The following is a 23,918-nucleotide window of genomic DNA, read 5'->3' on the forward strand; positions in this document are numbered from 1 at the left end:
GTACCAATGAGCCTTTATTCCTTTAAATTAAAGGAGGAAGTTTGTTGTAATTTAAACATTAGCTTTTGGCACTGCCGCCAGCTAGCGGCTGACACGTGAGGGGATGGACAGCAGAGGTTGCCTGTGCCTCCAACTAAGCGCTTGGGGAGAAACATGTAAAAGTTTTACACACCATGGTGTTACAACCTCTTATACGTGGTGGACAGTGGGGCGGAAGGCAGTTATTAGTGAGTCACTTCATGGTATAAATCACGCAAAATATAACATATATAAAAACAAGAAGCTAGAAAATCAAATATTTCCCATTGTATGCATAGCAGAAAGACATAACTCATGGTCACTATTATGGAGATGTTGCAACAGAGTACTTGGATGAAGCTGAAGTGAACTTTAGATCTCCTGCTACCACACACAAGCGCACACACAGATTTGGCAGGAGTTCAATCATTGTTATTAAAGGATTTGGAGAGCTGAAACCCAATGTCCTGTCAGACATAAAAATATTTAAGAGTATGCAGAAATGGTACCCTGGAAAACTCCTTGCAAAACTCTATAGGCTGTGTGTCCAATAGTCCCATAGCTCCTCCAGGTCAGAGAGAAATAGCAGCACATTCTACTCCAGTTCTCCTTAATAGAGGTCTAAAGCCATTCAGGAGCGCAAGCCTAATAGTTCTGATATTTTATTGGCTGCAGCTCCGAATCCGTTTAACATGTAAACATGAAAATATCAGGCAATGACTTGCTGCTTGTCTAGGGCCACCTCTCTCCATTATAGGAGAATTTCTGCTTCATTGTCAAAAGATTCTGAAAAAAGTACCAGGATAAAGGAAAAACCAAAAAACAACTAAAAGCAAAACAGAAAAAAAAAGCAAACAAAAGATTGGCATCCAGCCTTCTATAGCCGGCACAAGCAGAAGAGTGTGGGGATAAACACTCCAAAGGCCACCAGAATTGGAAACATGAGGCTGCTGTTGTCTGAGGCATAGGGGTTAGGAGTGCGAGGACCAGACTGCACACTTTTCTTTGTATTCCTTCTTGTACTAGGGCTCTCCTCTTCCTCATCTTCTTCCTCCTCTTCCTTCTTTTCTAGACCGGGGTGAGGCTGCAGCTTTGGGACTTCTAAGGAAATTGAGGGCAAAAAAAAAAAAAAAGAAAACTTGTTTAATTTACATCAGGTAAAGTAAACTCTACATTCCAAATTGTAACTTTGCTTCTTTCGAAAACAGTAAAAGGTTAGCAAACCATCCCAAAAGAAGAAGGTCCGGTGGCATCCCTGCTCTTAGCAAAGCTGCATGGAGGAAACAGCAGCCCTGTATTAAGACCCAACATAATGACTTTTAGACGAGCCCCTATCAAATATCCTTTTAGGAAAGGTTTACTTAAAGAAGCACTCCACCTTTAGTGCGGTCTCCACTTGTAAATCCCATTAAGTGAAATGTACTGCTGGGAACCCTCTTTCCTGGTGCTTTATTGAAGCAGCAACAACTCCAATCCCGGTTGCTGGTAGATTATGTGACCCTGAACAATGGGAACCACCGAAATCATCTGCTGTGTGGATCCCAAGTCAGTGTCTTTATGCAAGTCTGCGAGAGCCTTCTTGATGCGAATCGCAGACTTGCATAATAAAACTGACCTCTGTGCACACAGCAGACACCTTGGAAATTGGTTTGTGCGTGTGTCCTATGTGATCTACCAGCAGCCAGTACCAGAGTGGATGGTTCTTCAATAAAATGCCAGGTAGAAGTTCCTGCAAAAATGTCATTTTTATTTATAAATATATACAAGTGAGGACACCAATAAGAATAATAAAAAAAAAAAAAACTAAAAAAAAAACAAAAAAAAAAACACACACACGCACGCTCCGGAGTAACCGGATCACCTCCAGTTACTGCAGCAAATACTGCCTATAGATATGTGTTGCAAAACGCTTTTTCATGCCCATGAGCAGAAATCAACTGCAGTGAACTGGGGGGGAAGAGTCCAGGGAAATCGCAGCATGTCCTATTCTAGTGCGAGCCTCGCACGGAAGGCTTCCATTGCAGTCCATCCCACGGTGAGTCGCCACAGATCCGCGTCATTCTCTGCACTGCGCATGTGCGGCGGCACTCCAGCCGACACATCCGCAGGGCAGAGAGAAGACAACATGACTGGTACGCAGGGGTCACTGCCGGGGCACAGGGTCCGATTCTACTGATTTGACCTTAAGAGTCCTGAAAGTAGCACTACCTCTTAGGTCCAATGTCCACAGGCAGGTTTGATTTGCAGAATCTGTGTGGAGCATCTGCGAGGAAGATCCACAAATCAAGCCACCCATAGGGAAACATGGGCATCCGCAAATGGAATAAAGCATGCGGATATGATTTGCAGACCTTTTGGTCTGGAGGGGAAAAAAAAGGAATATCACAGCATGCCCTGTTTCAGTGTGAATCCTGCATGGACAGCTTCCAGTGAGGTCAATGAAAGCCGTCCATTCCATGGCCCGTCCGCAATTCAATAGCTTGTGGATTCTGTGGGAAAGCAGGAGTTTAAAAACAAAACAAAAAAAAAACAAAAAAAAAGTACACTGCACGTGCGGCATTGCGCTCGCTTGCACTTTCGCACACATCCACAGTGAAGAAAATGAAGACCTGGACAGGTAAGTGGAGGACCCAGCCGCGAGCATGGTCTGATTCCGCTGTGGGTTCCAGCACCCGAAATTCGATCTGTCCGAGGACATGAGGCCTTCAAGATGGTTTACCAAGATAGACTTACCACTTAACCATAGAGTAGATGATAAAAATGTGATTGGTGGAGGTCTCACTGCTGATCCCACCAATCCTGAGAATGGGGCTCCCATGTCCTCCCCTCCTTCTCACTGCAGGCTCGCTGAGAATAAGGCAATTATAAAGAGGTAGGTAGGCTTCTACACATACACATATATAATTACTGTATATACCGGCGTATAAGGCGACGGGGCGTATAAGACGACCCCCCAACTTTCACCTTATACGCCGGTAATACAGTGGAGAAAAAAAAAAAAAAATCAGTACTCACCTCCCCCAGCGTTCTGTCGCGCTCCGGCAGGCTATCGCTCCCATCTGGTCCCCGGCAGAACATTGCTTTCTGAATGCGGGGCTTGAAATCCCCGCCTCCAGAAAGCTAATACACACGCCGTCACCCAGTTACAGCCATTCAATGACATCATTGAATGGCTGTGATTGGCTAAAACACACGTGGCTTCAGCCAATCACACTATTCAATGACATCATTGAATGGGTGTGATTGCTAACACACGTGCGCCTTCAGCCAATCACAGCCATTCAATGATGTCATTGAATGGCTGTAACTGGCTGACGGCGTGTGTATTAGCTTTCTGGAGGCGGGGATTTCAAGCCCCGCATTCAGAAAGCAATGTTCTGCCGGGGACCAGATGGGAGCGATAGCCTGCCGGAGCGCGACAGAACGCCGGGGAAGGTGAGTACTAATTTTTTTTTACACTTTTTTTTTTGTATTACAGGCATATAAGACGACCCCCAACTTCAGAGCAGATTTTTCGGGGTTCAAAAGTCGTCTTATACGCCGGTATATACGGTATATGTATACACACACACACACACACACACGTTATATGCCATTATATAAAGTATCAGAAAATATTTCCTTTACAATAATACAAACTATAGAATCGGTAGTCACGTTATTCTCACAACTCACCGTCTACTGTTCCTTTCATAAGGTATAGAGCACAAACTTTGGGATTATCGTAATATCCCTGAAAAGAAAGTAGAGTCAATTATGTAGGCGTGTAAATAATCTCTATTGCAGGCACTGTATATTATCTGCAAGCACAAAACCACCCAAAAATGAGATAACAGAGTGACCAATAAAAGTCATAAACTGATAAAATGCAGTCTCCTTATTAGGAGGGGATACAACAATATGTCGTCATTCAGACACCAACTACTGCAATACCAATTAGTATCGGTCACGACTTTAAGGGTTTATTCACACAAACGCATTTGCGCTGTGTATTACAGGGAATAAAGCCCATTGATTTTAATGTGTTCATTTACATGAGTATTTTGCGTGCGTATTTTGTTTGCGAAAAAAAAAAAACTGCATGCACTATTTTCGGGCCTGTTGCGCACGAAAATATCACATTAAACTTAATTGCCCGTTGAAATTAATGAGTGTGCTTGCATGGTTTTTGTACACGCAAATACACAGTGCATGCACAAAAAATTTAAGTAAAATATGCACAAGCGCAGAAAAACGCCACACCCATCATGCAAATCCGCTTACTCCCGTGTGAAGCCGGCCTAAACGTTACCTTTACAAACTCCACATTGAGCTTCCCTGTAAAGGTGGAGACTTCTCCTTGGACAGTAAGTTTTCCCTTCTTGATGACAATGGGGATGATCTCATCGTGTGCGGTGCTGTGTCCTACACGGTCAAATATATCCAAATCTTTCACCACATTATGTCCGTTTACACGAACATCAAACACCTGAGGGAAGCAAAAAGCACAAATATGATCTGTGTCCCTCATGTGAAAGTACGGAAATGACTTCTGTTACACTTGTTATTCAGGCGTTAATACAGTTTAGTCCAAAGTTCATGAAAGCGACATATACTGGAACGGACTGGATTGGTTAGAAGGGTTCCTGGAGAACATATTTAGTGATTGTATCCAAATTCCTTCCTCTTATCAGTGTAGTAGATGTATGCACACGGCACTTTATGGATTCATTAGTCAGGATTAAAACTTTTGCTACTATTTCCACTGCATGAAGTGTAACTTAGGGTGCTGCCCCCTGTGATTGGACGACACGCTCAGCCGGCACTCTGTCATCGAGGGATTTGTTATAACATAGTTACACCTTGTATTACAAAGTTTGTAATGAAACTCCTGTGAATGAGCTACTGCCCTTCAGAAGAGCTCAGGAACAAGACCCAATTGTTTCATGCAGCGTACAGACAACTGGGCACACCTGGTTGATGAGGCTTCAATACCCCTTGAGTATCATCTACATTACTCCAACACTCCTATCCACAGGGAACATGCCATCTGCTATAATCTCATGGCGCAGGAGCTGGCAGAGCCTGATTGGGAGGAGACTGCAGTCCACATGACCCCCTTACCTTCTGCTGGGACTGTGCAAAGTACACCTCTGCAAACTTCAGCACTAGGACATATTCTCCTTCGTCTCGGATAGGGATCTCATATCCAAATGTGTCTTCATTATACCTCTCTGTCTGGTAGAGAATCTGATCCTCTGGGACGGAGCGTAGAATCGGCAACTTTAATCCGTAGTCTGATGCTGATCATGGAAAAAGATAAAAAAAGCACATGGAAATTCAAGAGTGGCCATTACATATACATACATACATACATACATACTCATATGGATGGACAGGGCAAGAAACACCTGAAGAGTAATTTAGTTGTTAAAGGGGTTGCATAGGATTTTTACTACTGATGACCTAGGTCATCAATAATTGATTGGTGGGGGATCTGCAGCTCGGGATTCCCACTGACCAGCTGATTTTCAAGCTGCTGGCAGTGTGGACAGTGCTGGAAGCAAATAGCGCTGTCCGTATTGCAGTTGCACAGTGTGGTACTGCAGGCACAGCTCCCATTCAATGCAACAAGAGCTGTGCCTGTAATACCAAACCATGGCACTGCAATACAGACAGTGCTACCTGCACTAACAGAGGTCTGATGATCAGCAGGGATTCTGATCAACTATTGTGGACTAAAGGTGCATTTAGGCAGAACTATTGTTTGGGGGGAAAAAACAACAATTGCTCAATCATTTAGTGTAAACAGATGACTGATAATTTGTTTGCCCATCTTTCATTTCATGCTAGTTTGCTTTAAATACTGATCGCTCAGCCGTTCTCATTCACCGGTACAGTGAGCGACCTATCTGCCCGTATAAGATAACTCGTTAGGAGTACAGCACCTGACCCTGAGGGGGAGGTCACCAGTAGTAAGCATCCTGGAGAACCCCTTTAACTGAACACCACCATAAGCCATGGAGTCCAGCCCAAAACTGGCATTACATCCACACCCCTCGCAGCCCAGGTGGTCTGGGACATAAAGTCCATTAGGCCCCTCTCACACAGGCGGTTTTTTAACAGCGTCTAGCGGATGTCCTTACCGCCTGCTAGAAACGCTGCGCTGAGCCTCCATTCGTTTCAATGGGGCTTCTCAGACGAGTATTTTAAGGTGCGCTAAAACGGGCGCTGTATGTTCTATTTTCGTGCAGCCCGTTTTTGACGCATGACATCACACATTGCCATGATGGGGGTGCGTTAAAACCACTGTCAAAAATGCCATTCTAAAACACTTCCAAACAGCTGTGTTGGGGGGGGGGGGGGCCTAAGTCTAGGAGCCCCCAAAAGAGGAAGAGATGGGGCTTCTAACACAGATCACACATCACCCATACATGGCAGGCTCGTATGTCTGGCATGGGCACAAATGCTACACGCTTGTAATCATGGTGCCAGTCCATGCCCATAATAGACCATGATCACCTGCCACCAGGGTCCATTGGGAAATCATTCCTACAAGTATTTTCATTCCTTTCTAGTCATTCCTATTGAGGTGCTTGTACTTTATTCCATTTGTGGCTGCCAAGTGCCATATGTTCCTCCTGCAGAGTGCACTGTAGGCAAGAGCCTATGCGCCAACCCCCCTGGGGGCAGTGCCCTCCACGGCCTTCGCCCATGCACTCACCTCTGCCCACTCTGCCCTCCAGCGGGTCCTTCCGGTAGTGGATACCGTGCACGTCCACATGGGCCTCGCCCCCAGCATTGACAGCCCAGATCACCTTGTCACCTAGAGCAGCCTCTAGCACCTCCAGCTGGGCGAGCACAGCGATGAGCAGTAGGGCCAACGGGCCCCGGACTGTGACAGCGAGCATGAGTGAGGAGTGGAGAGCTACAGCTGGCGGCGGAATATGCAGTGACCGTCTCCCGGCCGGGCGCTCTCCTTGCTGCACGGCGTCCCCTTATCGAGCCTCCGCGGCCGCCCCGCACTTCGCCGCTGCTGGCAGCCCGCACATTTCATTCACTCTCACCAAAGGCTCATCCTAACTTGCTCATGCCTTCGTTGGGCCAATCCCGGGGGCCTCTGAACAGGACCGGCCGGGCGAAGCATCTGATTGGCTGAGAAAGAGACAAAAAAGTACGTGCCGTAAGTGAGAAATAGAAGAATGAACCAATCTCTAGCGAACACTGGGGACTGGGGGCGGGAACCCGAAGACAACGCTTGTCTGACGTGTAGAAACCGGTTGGTCCGGTTGCAAGAGGCGGAAGTGAGTGGAGCTTCCGGGTATAGCAGCCGTGATAGAGGCGCAGCTACTGATCACGACATTGGTCTACCAACAGGGTCTTCACGGAGACGGAAGACAACGGAAAATGATTCTAGTATCGAGTCAGATCCGCGCATTACCGGCAGCCAATCAGCGAGCTCCAGCGCTACTACCCGCCAGGCATGCTGGGAGAGCTCGCCGTACGGGATGTTGGCTGTCAAGAAGCCGGTCGCCATAGCAACGGCCCTCAGTGTTGTATACACGTGTACCATGTGCCTCCATGTGTAGTAGCGCTCTAGTGGCCTGGGCATTGTTGGCGGCGCTATACCCACACGTGGGACCCATTAAAAGGGGCAAGGGTTAGATTTAAAACTGAAAATTATGGGTCCAAAAATTATATAATAAAAGCTCTAAAATTAATTTCAGAGACATTCAGAACATTCATGTCTGTCAGGCTGCCTTCACATCTGCGCTGGAAACTCAGTTTGGAGGTTCCGTCGCAGATCTGGCGCACAACGCTGAACGGAAAAGCCCTCGTTGCAGGACTTTGGCTTCTGATAAAAAGACGGTCAACTGAACGGACCCATCATAATCAATGAAGTCCGTTCGGTTGTCCTGAGACGGATCTGTCCGTGCAGGTGATTTACATTATCTGCTCTAATAACGGAGCTGAGAAACGGAACCTGCGACATAGATGTGAAAGCAGCCTTATATGTAGGAAAATACGTTATATCAGTCATTCTCCGCTGTTTCCACGCTCACTGGAGGACGGCGGATGCTTTTTGCTTACAGATGCAACCTTTTACCTTAAAACCAGAGTCCCACTAAGGAGCGTGCGCCCACGGGGGGGAATCTTCACCAAACTGTGTTCAAAAATGATGTTGCACGCTAATAACAGACTGGTAGACGTAAAAATCAAGGACTCAAAACGCTCTCCTGTCCTCGGCAGCCATTTTGTCTCAAATACCCCTAGCGACAACTAAGGCAGAATAAAACTTTTTGGGCCTCATTTCACACGATTGATAGTCTTTACTGTTAGTTTTCTAAAGAAAAAAATTTGAGTTTTTTTAATTACATTGATATTTATTTATCTGAGTGTCATTATAATAATAATCTGTATATAACGCCAACATATTCCGCAGCGCTTCTGAGTGTCTCAAATTGGGAAGATATGGGGCTGCGGACGTCCGCGGACATGCTGTGCCGATAACCTCATTCGCACACATTTCTGCGACAAGCCCACCACACTTGAACGTGCCCTAAGAACGTATTTTGGCTGCGTGTTATAGATGTAATGGCGCAGTGCTAAAGCCTCATGGATTTACATTGGGCCATTCAGACCTGCGTTACTAACACACACATAATACGCATATGAAAAAATAAAGCCGTATGTCCTGTTGTGGTGTGTATTAGCCACCATTATAGTCTATGCGTGCATAAAATACGCAGCGAATAACCATGGTAAGGGCATATTTGCTGTGTATTACGTATGACAAAATTGGATGCGTAATAAGCAGCCACAATATATGTACACCTTCACTAGCCAAACACTTGTTTGACCAACAACTATTTCTTCTGACTCCCCCATGAACATTCAAGGAAACCTGCCTAAGGCCGCTGGTCCACGGGCGTTGCATTTTAACGCAGCGGATTTCCGCCACAAGAAAACACTAAAGTCACCGCGATTTTCCACGATGAACCTATCATTATGATAGGTTTATCGTGGCATGCCACGTTTTTTTTAATACACAAGCGGAAAATCGCAGCAGATTTCCACTTGTGTACATCAGGCTGCGCTTTTTTATGGTTATCCTATGGAAAGCGTTTCATTTGTACCTGCATGCGGATTATCGCCACGGATAACGCAATGAAATATGGACAAGAGGCCTAAAGCACCATAAAGTAGCTTATAGTGCTGTTATACGAGGTGACAAGGAGCCGGGTGATGTATTTTTTATTCTCACCCACCTCCTGGTTCTTTTCATTGAAGTTAGCATGCGGCACAAAAATCTGCCTCATTTCTGAGTCCTGTGCTCTCCACATGGACGTGTTACATATGGCGTTACAAAGGTATGGCATCAGTATTTGATCTGTATTTGCCTGCATATTTGCTCCTTATGGTTATTACAGTGGGTCTGGAAAGCCTTCACAGCCCTTATTTTTTTTACATTTTGCTATGTTGTAGCCTTGTGCAAATAAAAAAAAAAATCAATTCTCCCCATTATTCTGCACTCAGTACCCTGTTAGAGTTGTCCTTTAATTTAAGTGATAGTCAAACGGTGTGGAAGCCTCATCAACCAGGTATGCCCAATTGTTAGTACGGTGCATTGGAGAAAATAACATGGAGGAATCAAGTGTTGTTCCAAAGCCCTTCTAAAAGAAGCAACCCACTCACAAGAGTTTTTATTACAAAAAGTAGAACAAAGAAGTCTATAAAAGTCCAATCTTCCTAAAGGCTCTTTTACAAGCAACGATTATCTCTCAAAATTCGTCCGATAATCATGAAAACGCAGGCATCGTGCACTTTTCATTTAAATGATGGATTTTAGCTCCACATAAAATCTATCGTTCAGCAGCTGAAAGACGGAGCAAATACATTCCATTTGAATGCATTTCACTCATCTTTCAGAAGACTGCACAATATTCTCCCTGTGGCATGTTTACACTATCCACAATGAGAACAATGGAATGTGCTGGCCGCTGTTTGCATAGCTGGGAGTGTGTTTGAACACATGCTGGGCTTTGCAAACAACTCCCGGAAGTCCTTTTACAAGCAAATGAAGATGATAAAGTGGTAATGGCCATTAACGCCATTAACACTTTATGTAAATACATTGCTAAATCTTTCAATCTTTTGTCCATTTAAAAGATTATCTTTGCGTGTAAAAGGATCTTAAGTGACACCTTCTGGCTGTAAAAAGTAACAAATCCTACAAAAGTCTAAAGGCCCGTTGACATGCAAAGGCAATCTTTCAAACGATTGAAAATTTTATTGATCATTTTGTATAAAGTGTTCATGGACACTAATGTCAAAGCTTCATTTGCGTGTAAAGGGGCCTACTGTTTGCACAGTCTAGCATGTGGGCTGGGCTCTGCACACTGCTGCATTGTTCTCCTTGGGGCTGCTGGCAGAATACAATGTAATCTCCCAGCTCCTGCTGAGAACACAGCGCACAGTCTGTTGAGGGATACTTTATCTCCCTGTGGCTGAACAATGAATTTTAAGCTTGCCTTAAAATCATCGTTTAGAGGAAAAGTGCACGATGTACGTATTTACATGCAACGAATGTCGCTCATCTGCGGTCGTTTGAACGAATTTTGAGGAATAATCATTGAGTGTAAATGGGCCTTAACACTTAAAGAAAGGAATACATTATCTTTTACTGATAAGAGCACAAGAGTGCAGATACAATGACTAAATGTCCTCTCTAGGGAATCTTCACTCCCAAGAATAGCTCAGTCAGGTCTGTTCTGCTTCAGGAGTTTCACATTTCTCTTGATGATTGCAGTCCTGTTGTAGTAAATTCAGTTGATTTCACATAATTTTTAAAGACCCACCCCTGTGTATAAAAGATCTCACAGCTCACAAAATGTGTCAGAGGCAAAACCAAACCATGAGGAGGGAAGAACTGCCTGTAGATCTCAGAAACAAGATTGTGTGGAGGCACAGAGCTGGAGAAGGCTAGAAAAATATTTCTGCTGCACTGAAAGTTCTCATGAGTATAGCGGCCTCCATAATTCTCAAATGGAAAAAGTTTGGAATAACCAGGAGTCTTCTTAGAGTCCCCGACCCACCCAACTAAGTAATCAAGGGAGAAGGGTCTTGGTAAGAGAGGCGGCCAAGAACCCAATGGTCACTCTGGCTGAGCTCCAGAGATCCTGTGTGCAGATGGGAGAAACTTACAGAAGGTCAACCTTCACTGCAGCCTCCACCAATCTGGGCTTTATGCAGAGTGGCCAGAAAGAAGCCTTTCCTCAGTAAACGATACATGAAAACCACCTGGAGTTTGCCCAAAAACACCTAAAAAACTCTAAGACTGCTAGAATGAAGATTCTCTGGTCTGATAATATTAAGATTCAATTTTTTGGCCACAATTCTAAGTCCCAAGCACTGCTCATCACCTGCCCAATACCATCCCTACAGTGAAGCCTGGTGGTGGCAGCATCATGCTGGGGGGATGTTTTTGAGTGGCTAGGACAGGGAAACTGGTCAGGATTGATGAAAAGAAAGCTGAATGTGGCGAGATATTCTTAATGAAAGCCCGATTCAGGGTGCAAGTGACCTGAGACTGGGCAGAAGGTTTAGGTCTCATGTCCACGGGGACAGATCCACAGCGGGTTTCCCGCACGCGTGATCCGCGCCCCATAGGGATGCATTGGACACCCACAGGTAATTAAATACCTGCGGATGTCATTTTCCCTTGAGGTGCGGATTGCGTGTGCGGGAAAAGGCCCGCAGCATGCTCCCGCAGGCTTCTATGGAAGTCGTCCAGATCCACGGCACACCCGCAGCTGAATTTCTGCTCTCTGGCGCGGAAGAGCAGGAGTTTAAAAAAAAAATTTGAATTCACAGCGCATGTGCGCGGCACGCTGCCGGCGTGCCGAGCACATTCGCCGGGCCGAAGGAAGGAGATCCGGCCGCGACGGAGGGCAGATCCGCAGCATCCGGACAGGTAAGTAATGCTTACTTTTTAGCCTCATGTCCTCAGGAAATGAAGGAGGGACCCACTGCGGGATTCTGCATGAAGAATCCGCGGCGGGCCTGATTCTCCCCGTGGACATGAGGCCTTACAACACAGGAGTAGCTTAAGGACAACTTTGAATATCCTTGAGTGGCGCAGCCAGAGACTTGAAGCCAATCAAACATCTCTGGGGAGACCTAAAATGGCTGTTCACAGATGGTCATCATCCAACCTGACAGTGCTTGAGCGGATCTGCGAGAAGAATGGCGTAAAATCTCCAAACCCAGGTGTGCATCACACCCAAGAAGGTTGGAATCGCTGTTAAAGGTTCGTCATTTAAGCACTGAGTACAGGGTCTAACTACTTATATCAATGGAAAATGCTAGTTTTTCATTTTTTTAATTCATAAAGACTTTTAACACTCTTTTCACTTTGTCATTATGGGGTATTGAGTGCAGAATGGTGGGGGAAAAGTTGAATTTTCATCAAATTTGCACAGGTCCACAACAAAACAAAATGTAAAAAAAGTGAAAGGTCTAAAACTTTCTGTAACCACTGTATTTTCTAATGGACAAATACTGATCATAATTGGCCCAATAGAAAATAATACCAGGTGAAGACAGACAAAAATAGGTCATGCTGCTTTTTTAAATTATAGGCGTGTGAATAGATACATAGATTTACTTGAGCTTCATATTACAAGACGCAAAGCACTGACAAAATAAGGAGTTAAAAACGCTTGTCTGAAAGCAATCTTATACTTTTTCTCTGCAGGTTCCATTCCTGGTTTTGGCTTCCAAATACTGACTTCTGAATGGAGCCTACTGTTTGTTAAGCTGACTGCTACAGTTTTTTTCTTAACACCATTGAGCGCACGAGCACTCAGTTTGGCCAAGTGTTCATGTGTTTTCTATGGAGAGAGTGGAGAAAACCACTGCCAGGCATTTTTGACTCCGGCTTATTTTTGGTAGCATGGAGGTACAGGATGATGAGGCAGATGGCTGGGTAACAGATGATGGGGGGAGGCTAGTCCTGAACTGGCACACCCCAACAAGTTTGCAAAGTTGGCAGATGAGGGGAAGGCCAATTCTGGGTTAGCACTGCTGCAGCACGACATGCCCTGTGACCACCAGGGGGATGTCTGCTCTAGTAAGGAGGAGTGCAGGGCAGGCTGGACAGGTCCTGGTAGTGGAGGAATCAATTATTAAAGGGACAGACCCAGAAAAAAATCGTTTAACAATCTTCTAGAGGAATTGCACAGTAAAATATCATTATTTGCAAATTATATGAAACTATAAAGCAACACAAGACAGGACAGTATACTGTTGCAAATTGATCTAAATAAGCTGGAGGCTTGAACTGAAAAGGTAGAAAGTGAGGTTTAACATGGATAAATGTAAGGTTCAGCACATGGGCAGGGGAAATACATGTCAGCATTACACACTAAATGGGAAACCGCTGGGAGCAACTGACATGGAAAAGGACTTGGGGATTTTAGTTAGCTGTAAATTTAACTGGAGCAACCAGTGTCAGGCAGCTGCTGCCAAGAAGATAGGATCATGGGGTGCATCAAAAGAGGTCTAGAGGCACAAAACAAGAACATTATTTTTCCTCTTTATAAATATATGATCCCCCTGCAGTAACGTCTGTTTGTTTGGCATTTTGGATGTTAAATTCTGTATCTTTGTGTTTTAGTTTTATGAAACAATAGTAATAAATAAATTATAATACATTTGAAGGCATGTACCTCTATAAAAACTGATGCCTGTCAATAAATAGATAACTTTTGATTACATCCAGTCACGTGTGGTTTGATAAGTTATTTCCGGGCCTGAAACCCAAAGGCCCAATGTCCACAGGCGGATTTGATTTGTGGAACCCGCGTGGGAGATCCACAAATCACGCCGCCCATAGGGATGCATTAGCATCTGCAAAACAGTTAAAAGCATGCGGATGTAATTTTTTCCCAGCGTGTGGTTTGCATGTGCAGGAAGAAATCGCAGCATGCTACATTTTTCTGCGAGTCTCGCAGGGACGGCTTCCACTTAAGTGTTGAGGATTTAGAGAATAATAGACTGAACTGGATGGATGGATGTCTTCTTTTCAGCCTTTCAAACTATGTTACTGCAAATGCTTTGCCATATCCATAATCCATATCATTGGTGTGAGATGCATTAACATAAAAGACAAGTATAAGACTAAATCTCTTTATTACGTAATGCTTTTCAATATTGGATTCTCAAGTAAACTACCCTACCGCCTCATGGCCCCGTCCAAGAGACTGCTTGTTTCAACATTATATTGACCATCAGTGTGTAATAGATGCAATCTGATTCTTTGTGTTCTGTCCAGTGGTCTAACTTGGCATCCTAGAAATAAAGAGCTATAGCTAAGATTATCCAGCATCACAGATAATCCTGCAGTGAAACTCTGCACTAATGAGATGATCCTATTAATGTTGTCTGTTAATGCAATCAGCTCATAGCAACTCCAACTGATGATCGTAATACCAGATTCACACTTTACAGTCTCAAATTGTATATACACATAGGCTATTATAGATTTGTAAAATGGTTCAACTATGGTTTTTAAGATGTTCTGTGGCTTCACAACTTTATGTCCAATTTCAGAAATGTGAATTGCTGCATCACATTCACTCTAACATAAAAAAATTTCTTAGCCTTGTTCCCAATAGTCCTGTAACTTTGGTTTGATAGATATGTCATGTGTAAAGGTGTTACATCCTGCATACAGACTGTTAGTCATGTGTACAAGATACCTGTCTAATCAACACCTTAATCTTATTCTGCTCTGGGCATCACAAAATTGAATCTGTAGCATTGTTACCCCGGCACTAAAACACACTTTCTTTACTACAAATCTACAATGTCTAAACCAATATTGTATAAAACAGTGCTAATAATATGTACAAATTCATAAATTTGTAGTGTAGAAAAAGCACCCAACAGATGATGTTGGGGAAAGAAGGATCGGGCATGTTGAGTTTTAATGCCCGGTCCTTTAATTCTTCCTGGAGATACGTTACTGACAGAGGAGTCTGGATGTGATTTTCTCCACTCTCCTCATGGATAACACATGGAACACTTGGCTGAACAAAACAAGCATGTGCATGGATGAAACAAAATTATGTCCCAGGATTGGAAAGAATCCCTGTCCCTTCCAATCCTGGGACAGAATTTTTTCCCTCTGCCATCTGGCCTATCCGCGGCTTCCGGTTTTTAGCCATCCAAGATGGCCACCACTGTTTTCTATTTACCTAATGCAGACTGCGCACTGTCTCTGACCAGCTAGCACTGATCACATAAGCAACGCTGGCCAATTAGATAGCAGATATAGTGCAATGGTAGTCTATAGAGATGAGCGAGCACGCTCGTTCAAGGCTGATGCTCGAGCGAGCATCAGTCTTCCCGAGTAACTGATTAATCATCCGAGCAAATGCACGGGGGGGGGGGGGGGGGTTGAGAAACCCGCCGCCCCCCCGCATTTGCTCGGACGTGTAATCAGTTTCTCGAGAAGACCAATGCTTGCACGAGTATCAGCCTTAAATGAGCGTGCTCGCTCATCTCTAGTAGTCTAACAATACTACGCAGGATGAGGATTACATATTCTAAAGATTGCCAAAAACGGGACCTGAAACCAGTATATCGGATGGACATAACAGAAGAACAAGTACAGTGTCAGAGATCAAACCTGGGACCGCCTGCGCTCTAGTCGGTGGCTCTCCCTATTGAGCCATCCAGCCTTGGACAGTTTCCCTGCATGACTCTACCCTTGTTCCATGTTTCCTGTTAATCTAGTTCCCACCTCCCTGTCCTAGCCCTGCCACTAATTGGGACTTCCTATGAAAGTCTGACCTTGCTACAGATCCAGTGCATGATTATTGTGTTCCGAATCTTCATCAAGCTCTACTTCTGCCTGCTCCTCTGCTATTAAATTGAGACCTCCCATTGCTGATCCCCGTCTTCCCTTTTGCTATGCTACCTGACGTCTCCATCTGTATTGTGAACTGAGACCTCCTGTTGCTGACCCCTGGCTTCCCTTCTGCCTACAATACCTACCTCCGCCATCTGTACCGCAAACTGAGACCTCCCTTTGCTGACTCCTGACTATTCCCTGACTACTCTCTAGACCTGCCGCTACTACACCTGAGGCTCCACTCTAGTGCCTGGAACCACTACATACAGGTAATATACCCACTGCCCATTGCAGTCCTGGGACAGAATTTTATCTCAAAACTAGAGGGGTGCTTTAAAGATTTCCCTTTTGGAAGATGTAGCACAATAGCTTTGTAGTAGGCAAAACTCAAGTTCTAAGACAGCTTCCTGTTAATAGCTAATGAGAGTCGATTAATACTTCACCAGCCTTATGAAATCTGTTTGCTCTACTAAGAATAATGTATGAAACACAGTAAGCATAAAATAAAATTTGTCCTTGGCAGAGTTCTTGGAACAGCACCTGGTAGGGAGCTGTAGCACTACACATGAAACAACCTTCACAACCTTCACTAACTATATATACAAAGCTACCACACCTTATCAAAACTTGACAAATTTCACACCGTAGAATTATTTACTGGGTAATTGCAAAATGTTCTCTTCTGGTTCTACCATATCAGTCTTTATTATAAAGAGGCTACGATGTATTAATGTTTTCAAATACTTTACTTGCCAAATTCACCCCTCCTCTCCCCACCTTCATATGCACATTCAGCTAAGCAGAATATGCATTCTTAGCAATATGGAAAAGTATTAGAGGGGAATTAGCAGAATTAACATTTATCACCTATGGATCTGCCTTGCCACAGATCGGTTTGACTTAGGGCTGGCTACATGAGGGAGTTGCACGTGGGAAACCCAAGTTTTCACCCTTGACCCCTCGAAACATGGTTTGGTCTTTGCTGTGGGGTCCAAGTCGCTTCACTTGATGGTGTAAGCAAGTATGTACTCAGGCTATAGCCAGGGCTGGCAGCACAGGTGCAATAACTAGGTCCAGGTAGATGGTGTGGGCAAGGGAAGGGGCGAGAGCGCACACACCCTACGGGCAGAAAGGAGTGACCCAGCAGTGGAACATGCAGGTCCTGACTTCCGGCCCCAACAGCAGGTGAGCCAGGGGAGCAGTGATGGAACGCCATGACACTTCTGTACAAGCTTACATCCAAGCCATCTCCTGAGACAAACTACAGCAGAATGAGTCATACTAAAGTCCTCAATGACTTTCAACATGGCCACATCATAGAATGCCACACTTGCTCTAATATACTCTCAGTCCTTTCTTAGCAATGATCAATGCTGCTACGTGTCCTGATTAAGTGAGAAGAGAAAGTTTCTAGTAGTAAGAACAACTCTTCAAGTGCAACTCAAGGTCACAGAATCACTTATGATTACTAATGTGTGTCTCTAGTCAAGGTCTGAATGCGAAATGAGTAAGCCTGAAGCATATTCAGCCCAGTAGCATAGCAATAGGGGTCGCAACTGCACCTCGGCCCAGAAACTAGGGGGGGCACAAGGGCCCCCTTCTCAACACTAGCATCGCTGGGCTTCACTGCACAGACTTTGCAGGTTTTTTATCCTCTTTTACAACTTGTAACTAGGAGTGAATGTAAGCTGAGCATTTGCACCCAGGCCCGTGAGGCCCCGGATCAGCCTGCAATTCCAAGTCACCTTGATACAATTAGTTATGTTGGTTATGTCTGGTATTGCAGCTCAGCTACTATTCACTGCTATGGAGCTGAACTGCAGTACCACACACAAGCTTATGGACAAGGGTAGCGCTGTGTTTTTCTAACCCTGGTCAACCCCTTTAAACACAGTGTAGCGCCCCAGAGTTAGGGTCCCTCCAGCATTGAAAGTGTGTGTGTTTCATGTTTGCTTCATGTCTCTGTTGAGAGTGGTGTATGGTACAGTGTTGTCTGTATGGATGTGTTGATGGACAAAAGTACATTGGACATTTCCTGGTGATATGCTGACTTATATTGTATGATAAAGAAAAGATTGTGAGTTGAAAAATTTGATGTTTATTGGATGTAACATGTATATAACAAAGGTGCCTTACTAGCTGGAGAAGGACTATTTGATGCTATTGGATAAAGTATTGTCACTGGATATTTGTTCATGGATGGAAGGTTCTGGTGACAGGAGGAGCCCGCCAATTCCCGCCAAGAAGTTCCCACCATTGGTGAGAGAAAAGTAGGGGGGGCTCCCCCATAGCAGAGTTGGGAGGGTGTCTGGAGCCTCTCAGAGGTGGAGCTAGTGGCAGCCGCAGGTGTGCACCAGGAGGGTGCACAGCAGAGTGAAGAGAGCCAAGGAGATACAGAGCTGGCTACTGCTAAGACACTTCAAGCTGTGCCAGGTGGCTACCCACCATCAAGACTGCAGTGGTACTTTGCAGATGAGAGGGAAGTACAAGAGTTGTTGCCCACTGTCTCTCCGTTGCCTATGGGAGCCACAGCAGAGACACGGTGCACTGTTGAGGAGCCAGGAAGCTCACCAGTCGTGACAGGACTAAATGCTGTGATTGTGGCCCAAAAAAATACGATTGCTGTTTCTACTCCTGGGAAAACGAGACTGGATCTGTAAACTCTTCACAACCGATACCAGATTTGTATGGTCACATTTCCCGCCAAGGATATTAATCCATCAGGACAACTTGGAAGCCCGTCAGGCCATAACTGAACATTAATTGCCTTTTGTGATACAGTACGGGGATGGTCATTTCTCTTTGTTTTCCAGGACGACTGGGCTGATCGTACTAAAGGACCGCCTCACTTCACTGCCCCTGCCAAACGGACTGGACGGAAGTGTGCCTACTATTCCGGAGTCTTTGAGGGGATCACAGCGGCAACATGAAAGCCTTCTAATGCCTCAGGAAATGAAGGAAGAGGAATCCACTGAGGAGGACTTGGAGGTTAAGAGATGGACTTGCCCCAGCCCTTCGTTGTATTCGTCAATGGGGATACACTCCTGGGAAAGTAATGTAAGGGCTGCAGCCTAAAAGAAGAATACAAAGACTCCATTTTGTCTCTTTGCTTGTCTGTTATAATACTTAAGCTACATATATACATATATATACATTTGTATGGTTTCTAACCTTCACTTAGTAATATGCTACATTTCACCTCGACTAATGCAGCTAGAAAAATTAATTGGAACCACCACAAAGTTTCCTGTACTGTGTTCTTATCTTAAGATATGTCCTGCCAAAACTCACTAACGAGCGTCAGAGGATGTATCTCAAGGCTACGCATATGGGGAGAGAAGGACACTTTTGATAAGAATCTGATGTATTAAGAAACCAATATTAATTGAATTTTTAATTGTATTTAGCATAAAGCTACTCACTTTGTAAAATCCTATAAAGATTGAATATATGAGAGAATAAACCAAACCAGAATGCTACACAGATACCACCATCTCTGTGTCCCTGCATTCTCATAACCAGTCATATCACTTTAATTTGGAGTCCAGCTGCATATAAGCAATCTATTGAATTTCCCCAACAAACTGATGCCCAATTGTGGGGATCGCGATGACAAAAGGACGATTATTGTACCCTGATTCTCGGATCACGGAGGAGAGCAACTCAGAACCACAGACGGAAAAACAGCGCTGTACGGTAAGACATTATCTTGCCAATCTTATCTGTGTTTTCTGGTTGATCTTTTCTCCAGATCTGAGGGTAGGTGTGCATGCTTTCTTGTAATACCTTGGATGGTAACAGGTTTGTATGATAGTGGGTTTTTGTTTTGTTTTTGTTTAGTCCTATGGTTAGCCTGTAAAATATGTGAAAAGTAAAAAAATAGTAACAAACCATTTAACCCTTTAACCGACCTCTGAAGAGCACGGTGTAAAACCAAAGAAGCCATAATAAAAGAGGGAACAATAGTTTAGAAACCCCTGGGGAGCCTCTTATAGGTATAAGAGAAGTAGTAGAGGCAGAGGGAAGAAGGGTGTAGGCTAGAAAAATAGGAAAGTAAAAACCAAACACAACAAGGTATGCTTCTGTTTCGTCTTTATTGCGTGATTGTGTATGAGTGAGTGGCTGAGATGAGCGGAACTGATCTGTGAAAACCTGACCTCTAGGATGCAAATATAAATCTCTGTGTCCCTCGTTAACAGAACTATCAGATCAGCAAAGCTGTAAGGAGGTTCCTGCCACCAGGGCAATGAGTCTGGACATGGCCCCCGGCATTTTCAATGGCCAGGGGATTGTTTTATGTGTATGAATGTTTAAAAACAAATAAGCCTCTTGGTGTACATAAGCAGCCAGCCATGGGCAATATTGCTGGTAAAGATAATAAGGTATGAAAGACTGCAAGGATGCAGTAGGTAAAAGATGTACTAAATTGTTAGAACAGGCAGGGTATAGAATTAGACCCCCAGCAATGGAACAGGTTTGCAGAAAGCGTTTAAAGGGGCAGTAGTGAGCCCTGGAATGCCCTTACCAACCTCTGTACAGGTACAACCTTTTGGGTTGCGAGGATCCTAGGTAGAACAGGACTAATTTTAAATAGTAGCTCCTAGGGAAATCTTCTTTTGTAAAACAGGAAAAATAGTGTCAGGGAAGGGTTAAGAGGGCACTAAGAACAGACAATATGGGAAACGTACAGGGCAAGGAGTATGCCTATATGGAAAACAGCTAGAGAAATAGTAAAAGACAGAGAAAGCAAGTGAGCCGTGGAGAGAGAATATAGTAAGTTGTTAAGAAAAGCAGGTGGTTAGAATTTTGGGAGAATGGAGTCTTAGACCAGCAAGTTTGGGAAAGATTCAGAGATAGTCACGTAGGTTGGATAAAAGTATGTTATACAGATGGATTAAGGCAAGTGTAGATTATCAGAAAAAGGGCTCCCACCCACTGGTGATATTTTCTTTCTTGCGCTGTGAGAGCACGAGAAAAATCTCGCATCGCAGCACAAGAAAGAGGCCGGTATAGAACCGGCATATCGCAAGTGGTTTCAATGGGGCTAGCGACAGCAGCGCTAGCCCCATTGAAAGCATAGGGAGAATGCTGCAGACTTCTGCCACAGCTGTGACCGCTGGGGACCGCGGGGATGAAGGAATCCTCACACACATAGCTCTTAGCTATTCATTCATGAATAGCTAAGGGCTATGTGTGATTGGCTGAGCGCTCAGCCAATAGCTAAGCAGTAGCTGCTATTGGCTGAGCCCTCAGCCAATCGGCACAGCCCTTTCAGGAGGTGGGGATTTTTAAATCCCTGACTGCTGAAAGAGCTTCATAGCAGTGCCGGGGAGCCAGCAGGAGGACGCGGCTGAGGGCAGGAGAGGTGAGTATGATTTTTTTTAATTTTTTTCACACTTTTGGCAGATTATCGGGGAAGGGCTTATATTTCAAGCCCTTCCCCGATAATCATTCCGCATGGCTTGGCAGAAAGCAGTGCTTTCAATGGGATCGGCAGCAGTGCCGATCCCATTGAAAGCAATGGAATAGAATGCCAGGGACTTCCCCGGCATTCTCCAGCTCTTTTCAATGGGGCTAGCGCTGCTGCCGCTGGCCCCATTGAAAAGACTGGCGATATGTCGGCGTGATGCCGATATCCCGGCATCATGACGATTTTTTTCTCGCACTGCGATGCGAGACTTTAACTTTAGAATCCCATTGCAGTGGAGAAAATATCACCAGTGGGTGGGAGCCCAAAGAGAATTCTTTTATAGTCTGTGTTCCCTATAACATGAAGCAAGTTCAGGCAGAATCTGTGGACAATTATGTTACAAATAACCACTACTGTTTGTTTTGTATGTCTTGATGTAATGTAATCTAATCTTTGTTGTATGTTTTAGTCTCTTTTATACAAGTGTAAGAAAGTTATACCCCACTCACATCTGTGGGGGCTTTTAGGAATACAAGAGTTAAGAATGCAGAAAATGTTGCGCTGTTAGAAGCTCCTAGCATGTTTTCTTTTCTATGTGTTTAACTATTCCCTGCCGTTTAAACTAAAACAACTTTGTTCAGTCTGTGTTTCATATTCTGAGAGAAATATACCTCTTAATGAGTAATATTGTTTAAAGTTTGAATATTCTGGCTGCTTTCTAATATCTTAGCTATTATGTTGTTCCACAGAGAGCTACCTGTCAGAGTGAGTTAGAGAAGGTGGGGGCTGTCATTCTTGGACCGATTGAGGGTCATAGAAAGAGAAGGAAGCCAAGCGTTAATAAAATAAGAAACTCGTAATGAATTAAGTGAATTATACTGTCTTAAAAATAGAAAACATATAGGAATTTTAAGGTATATTCATGCTGTTCTTTGTGTAAATGTCAGTTCCGTGATTGGTTGGACATGTGAGTAACTGCTAAATGCTGTTAGTATTGTACTCTCTCTCTCTGAGAATGTTCTGTAGCCTTTTTGTGGAGGCTTAATATTAATATGAGAGAGACACACTTGACCGCATGGATGGATGAGAGTTAATGACCAGTGTTCAGATTGATGAATCTAAAATGTGTTATACAGATATTGATTGGGGATAAAAGTTTTTCTCCCCCCTCTGCATAAGACTTTGTTTGTGATATGAATTTGAAGATTGCAAATTTTTAAATGAAAGCATGAAAAAACATGCAAACGGCCACAATCAAAGGGGTGGAGCTAGATGATGTAGAAGTATGTAATGGGTCATCCCTAGAGATGAGTGAACGTGCTCGGCCACGCCCCTTTTTCGCCCGAATACCGCGATTTTCGAGTACTTCCGTACTCGGGCGAAAAAATTCGGGGGTCGCCGTGGCGGCGCGGGGGGTTGCAGCGGGGAGTGGGGGGGAGAGGGAGAGAGAGAGGGCTCCCCCCTGTTCCCCGCTGCCACCCCCACGCCGCCACGCCTCTCCCCGCCCCCCGGCGCACCCGAGTAGTGAAGTACTCGGAAATCGCGGTATTCGGGCGAAAAAGGGGCATGGCCGAGCACGTTCGCTCATCTCTAGTCATCCCTCTCTTGAATTTTGGGCAGTCAGGAAAAGTTTTTTTTTCTCAAATTTGATGACACATTGCAGGCAACATCAGATTAATAATGAACTTGCTTAAAGGATATCATATTTCCAATGTGGATAGATGTTTGTAGATTATTCTGCCTTGTTGTAATTCATGTCTCTGTTATTGGCACTGACATCTTACAAGAATTATCTACATCCATCAAATTCTCACCGGATGGATCACTACAGGTTGAGACCTCAGGTGCCAGTTCAGAATAGTTTTGTAAACTAAATGCTCTCTTGGTGAATCTGTCTCATGTGTTTGTCCTGACAGCTGCGGCAGAAACTCAGCTTTCCGGAGGTCCTGACAAATGGTGGGCCACCTCCAAGACAGACATAGGGAAATTGAATGTACCCCCTATGATGGTATATCTGAAACCAGGATACACACCCCTGGGTCAAACAGTTTACTACAAGAAAAATGCCGATTAGGGAACAAGTGGGAGACTTGGTTCCAATGAGGGCTTTGCACGAGATACGTTATCCAGCAAACACCCTTCTTTTTCCAGTCAAGAAAAGACGCTGAAGGGTCAGCCAGACACCTACCGCATGTAGGTGCTGTGTGCTGATGATTTGGAAGCCTGCCAACAGGCCACAATTTTACTGTTAATTTTTCTAGCAAAAAATTTTCAGTAAAACTCCACTTCTGCAAAACAAAGGTTGTTCTCCTTCGTCATTGCTTAGCCCAAGGAACTAAACATCTGACAGAGGAACGAAAGGCTGCTGTCCAGGCCATACCTGTACCTACATCCGTTGCCAAACTCTGCACCTTTATGGTCCTTGTTTCATACTGCTGCCCATGGATCCACTCTGTTTCCTCTCTTATGCAACCACTTTATGACTGTCTTTCAATTATTCCTTTCTCTCTCACCCCTGAAGCTCCATTCTCAGCTCTTCAGCCTTGGGTATTCTCAACTACACTTTACCCTTTACTCTTTTCTGTACTGAAC

General features: G+C 44.5%; 1 protein-coding gene across 1 annotated transcript; it reads right to left on the reverse strand.

The window, feature by feature from the left end:
• Nucleotides 1-744: 744 nt before the first annotated feature.
• On the reverse strand, nucleotides 745-7,190 carry MLEC (malectin). The gene is made up of 5 exons (XM_066603633.1): nucleotides 6,722-7,190; nucleotides 5,122-5,300; nucleotides 4,310-4,486; nucleotides 3,694-3,751; nucleotides 745-1,119 (listed from the first exon to the last, which is right to left on the reverse strand). The coding sequence occupies exons 1-5, from the start codon at nucleotides 6,906-6,908 to the stop codon at nucleotides 896-898; spliced, it is 825 nt and encodes a 274-aa protein (XP_066459730.1). The 5' UTR covers nucleotides 6,909-7,190; the 3' UTR covers nucleotides 745-895.
• Between the last annotated feature and the right edge of the window lie 16,728 nt (nucleotides 7,191-23,918).

Source organism: Eleutherodactylus coqui, chromosome 5 (assembly GCF_035609145.1).
Source record: "Eleutherodactylus coqui strain aEleCoq1 chromosome 5, aEleCoq1.hap1, whole genome shotgun sequence".
NCBI lineage: Eukaryota > Metazoa > Chordata > Amphibia > Anura > Eleutherodactylidae > Eleutherodactylus > Eleutherodactylus coqui.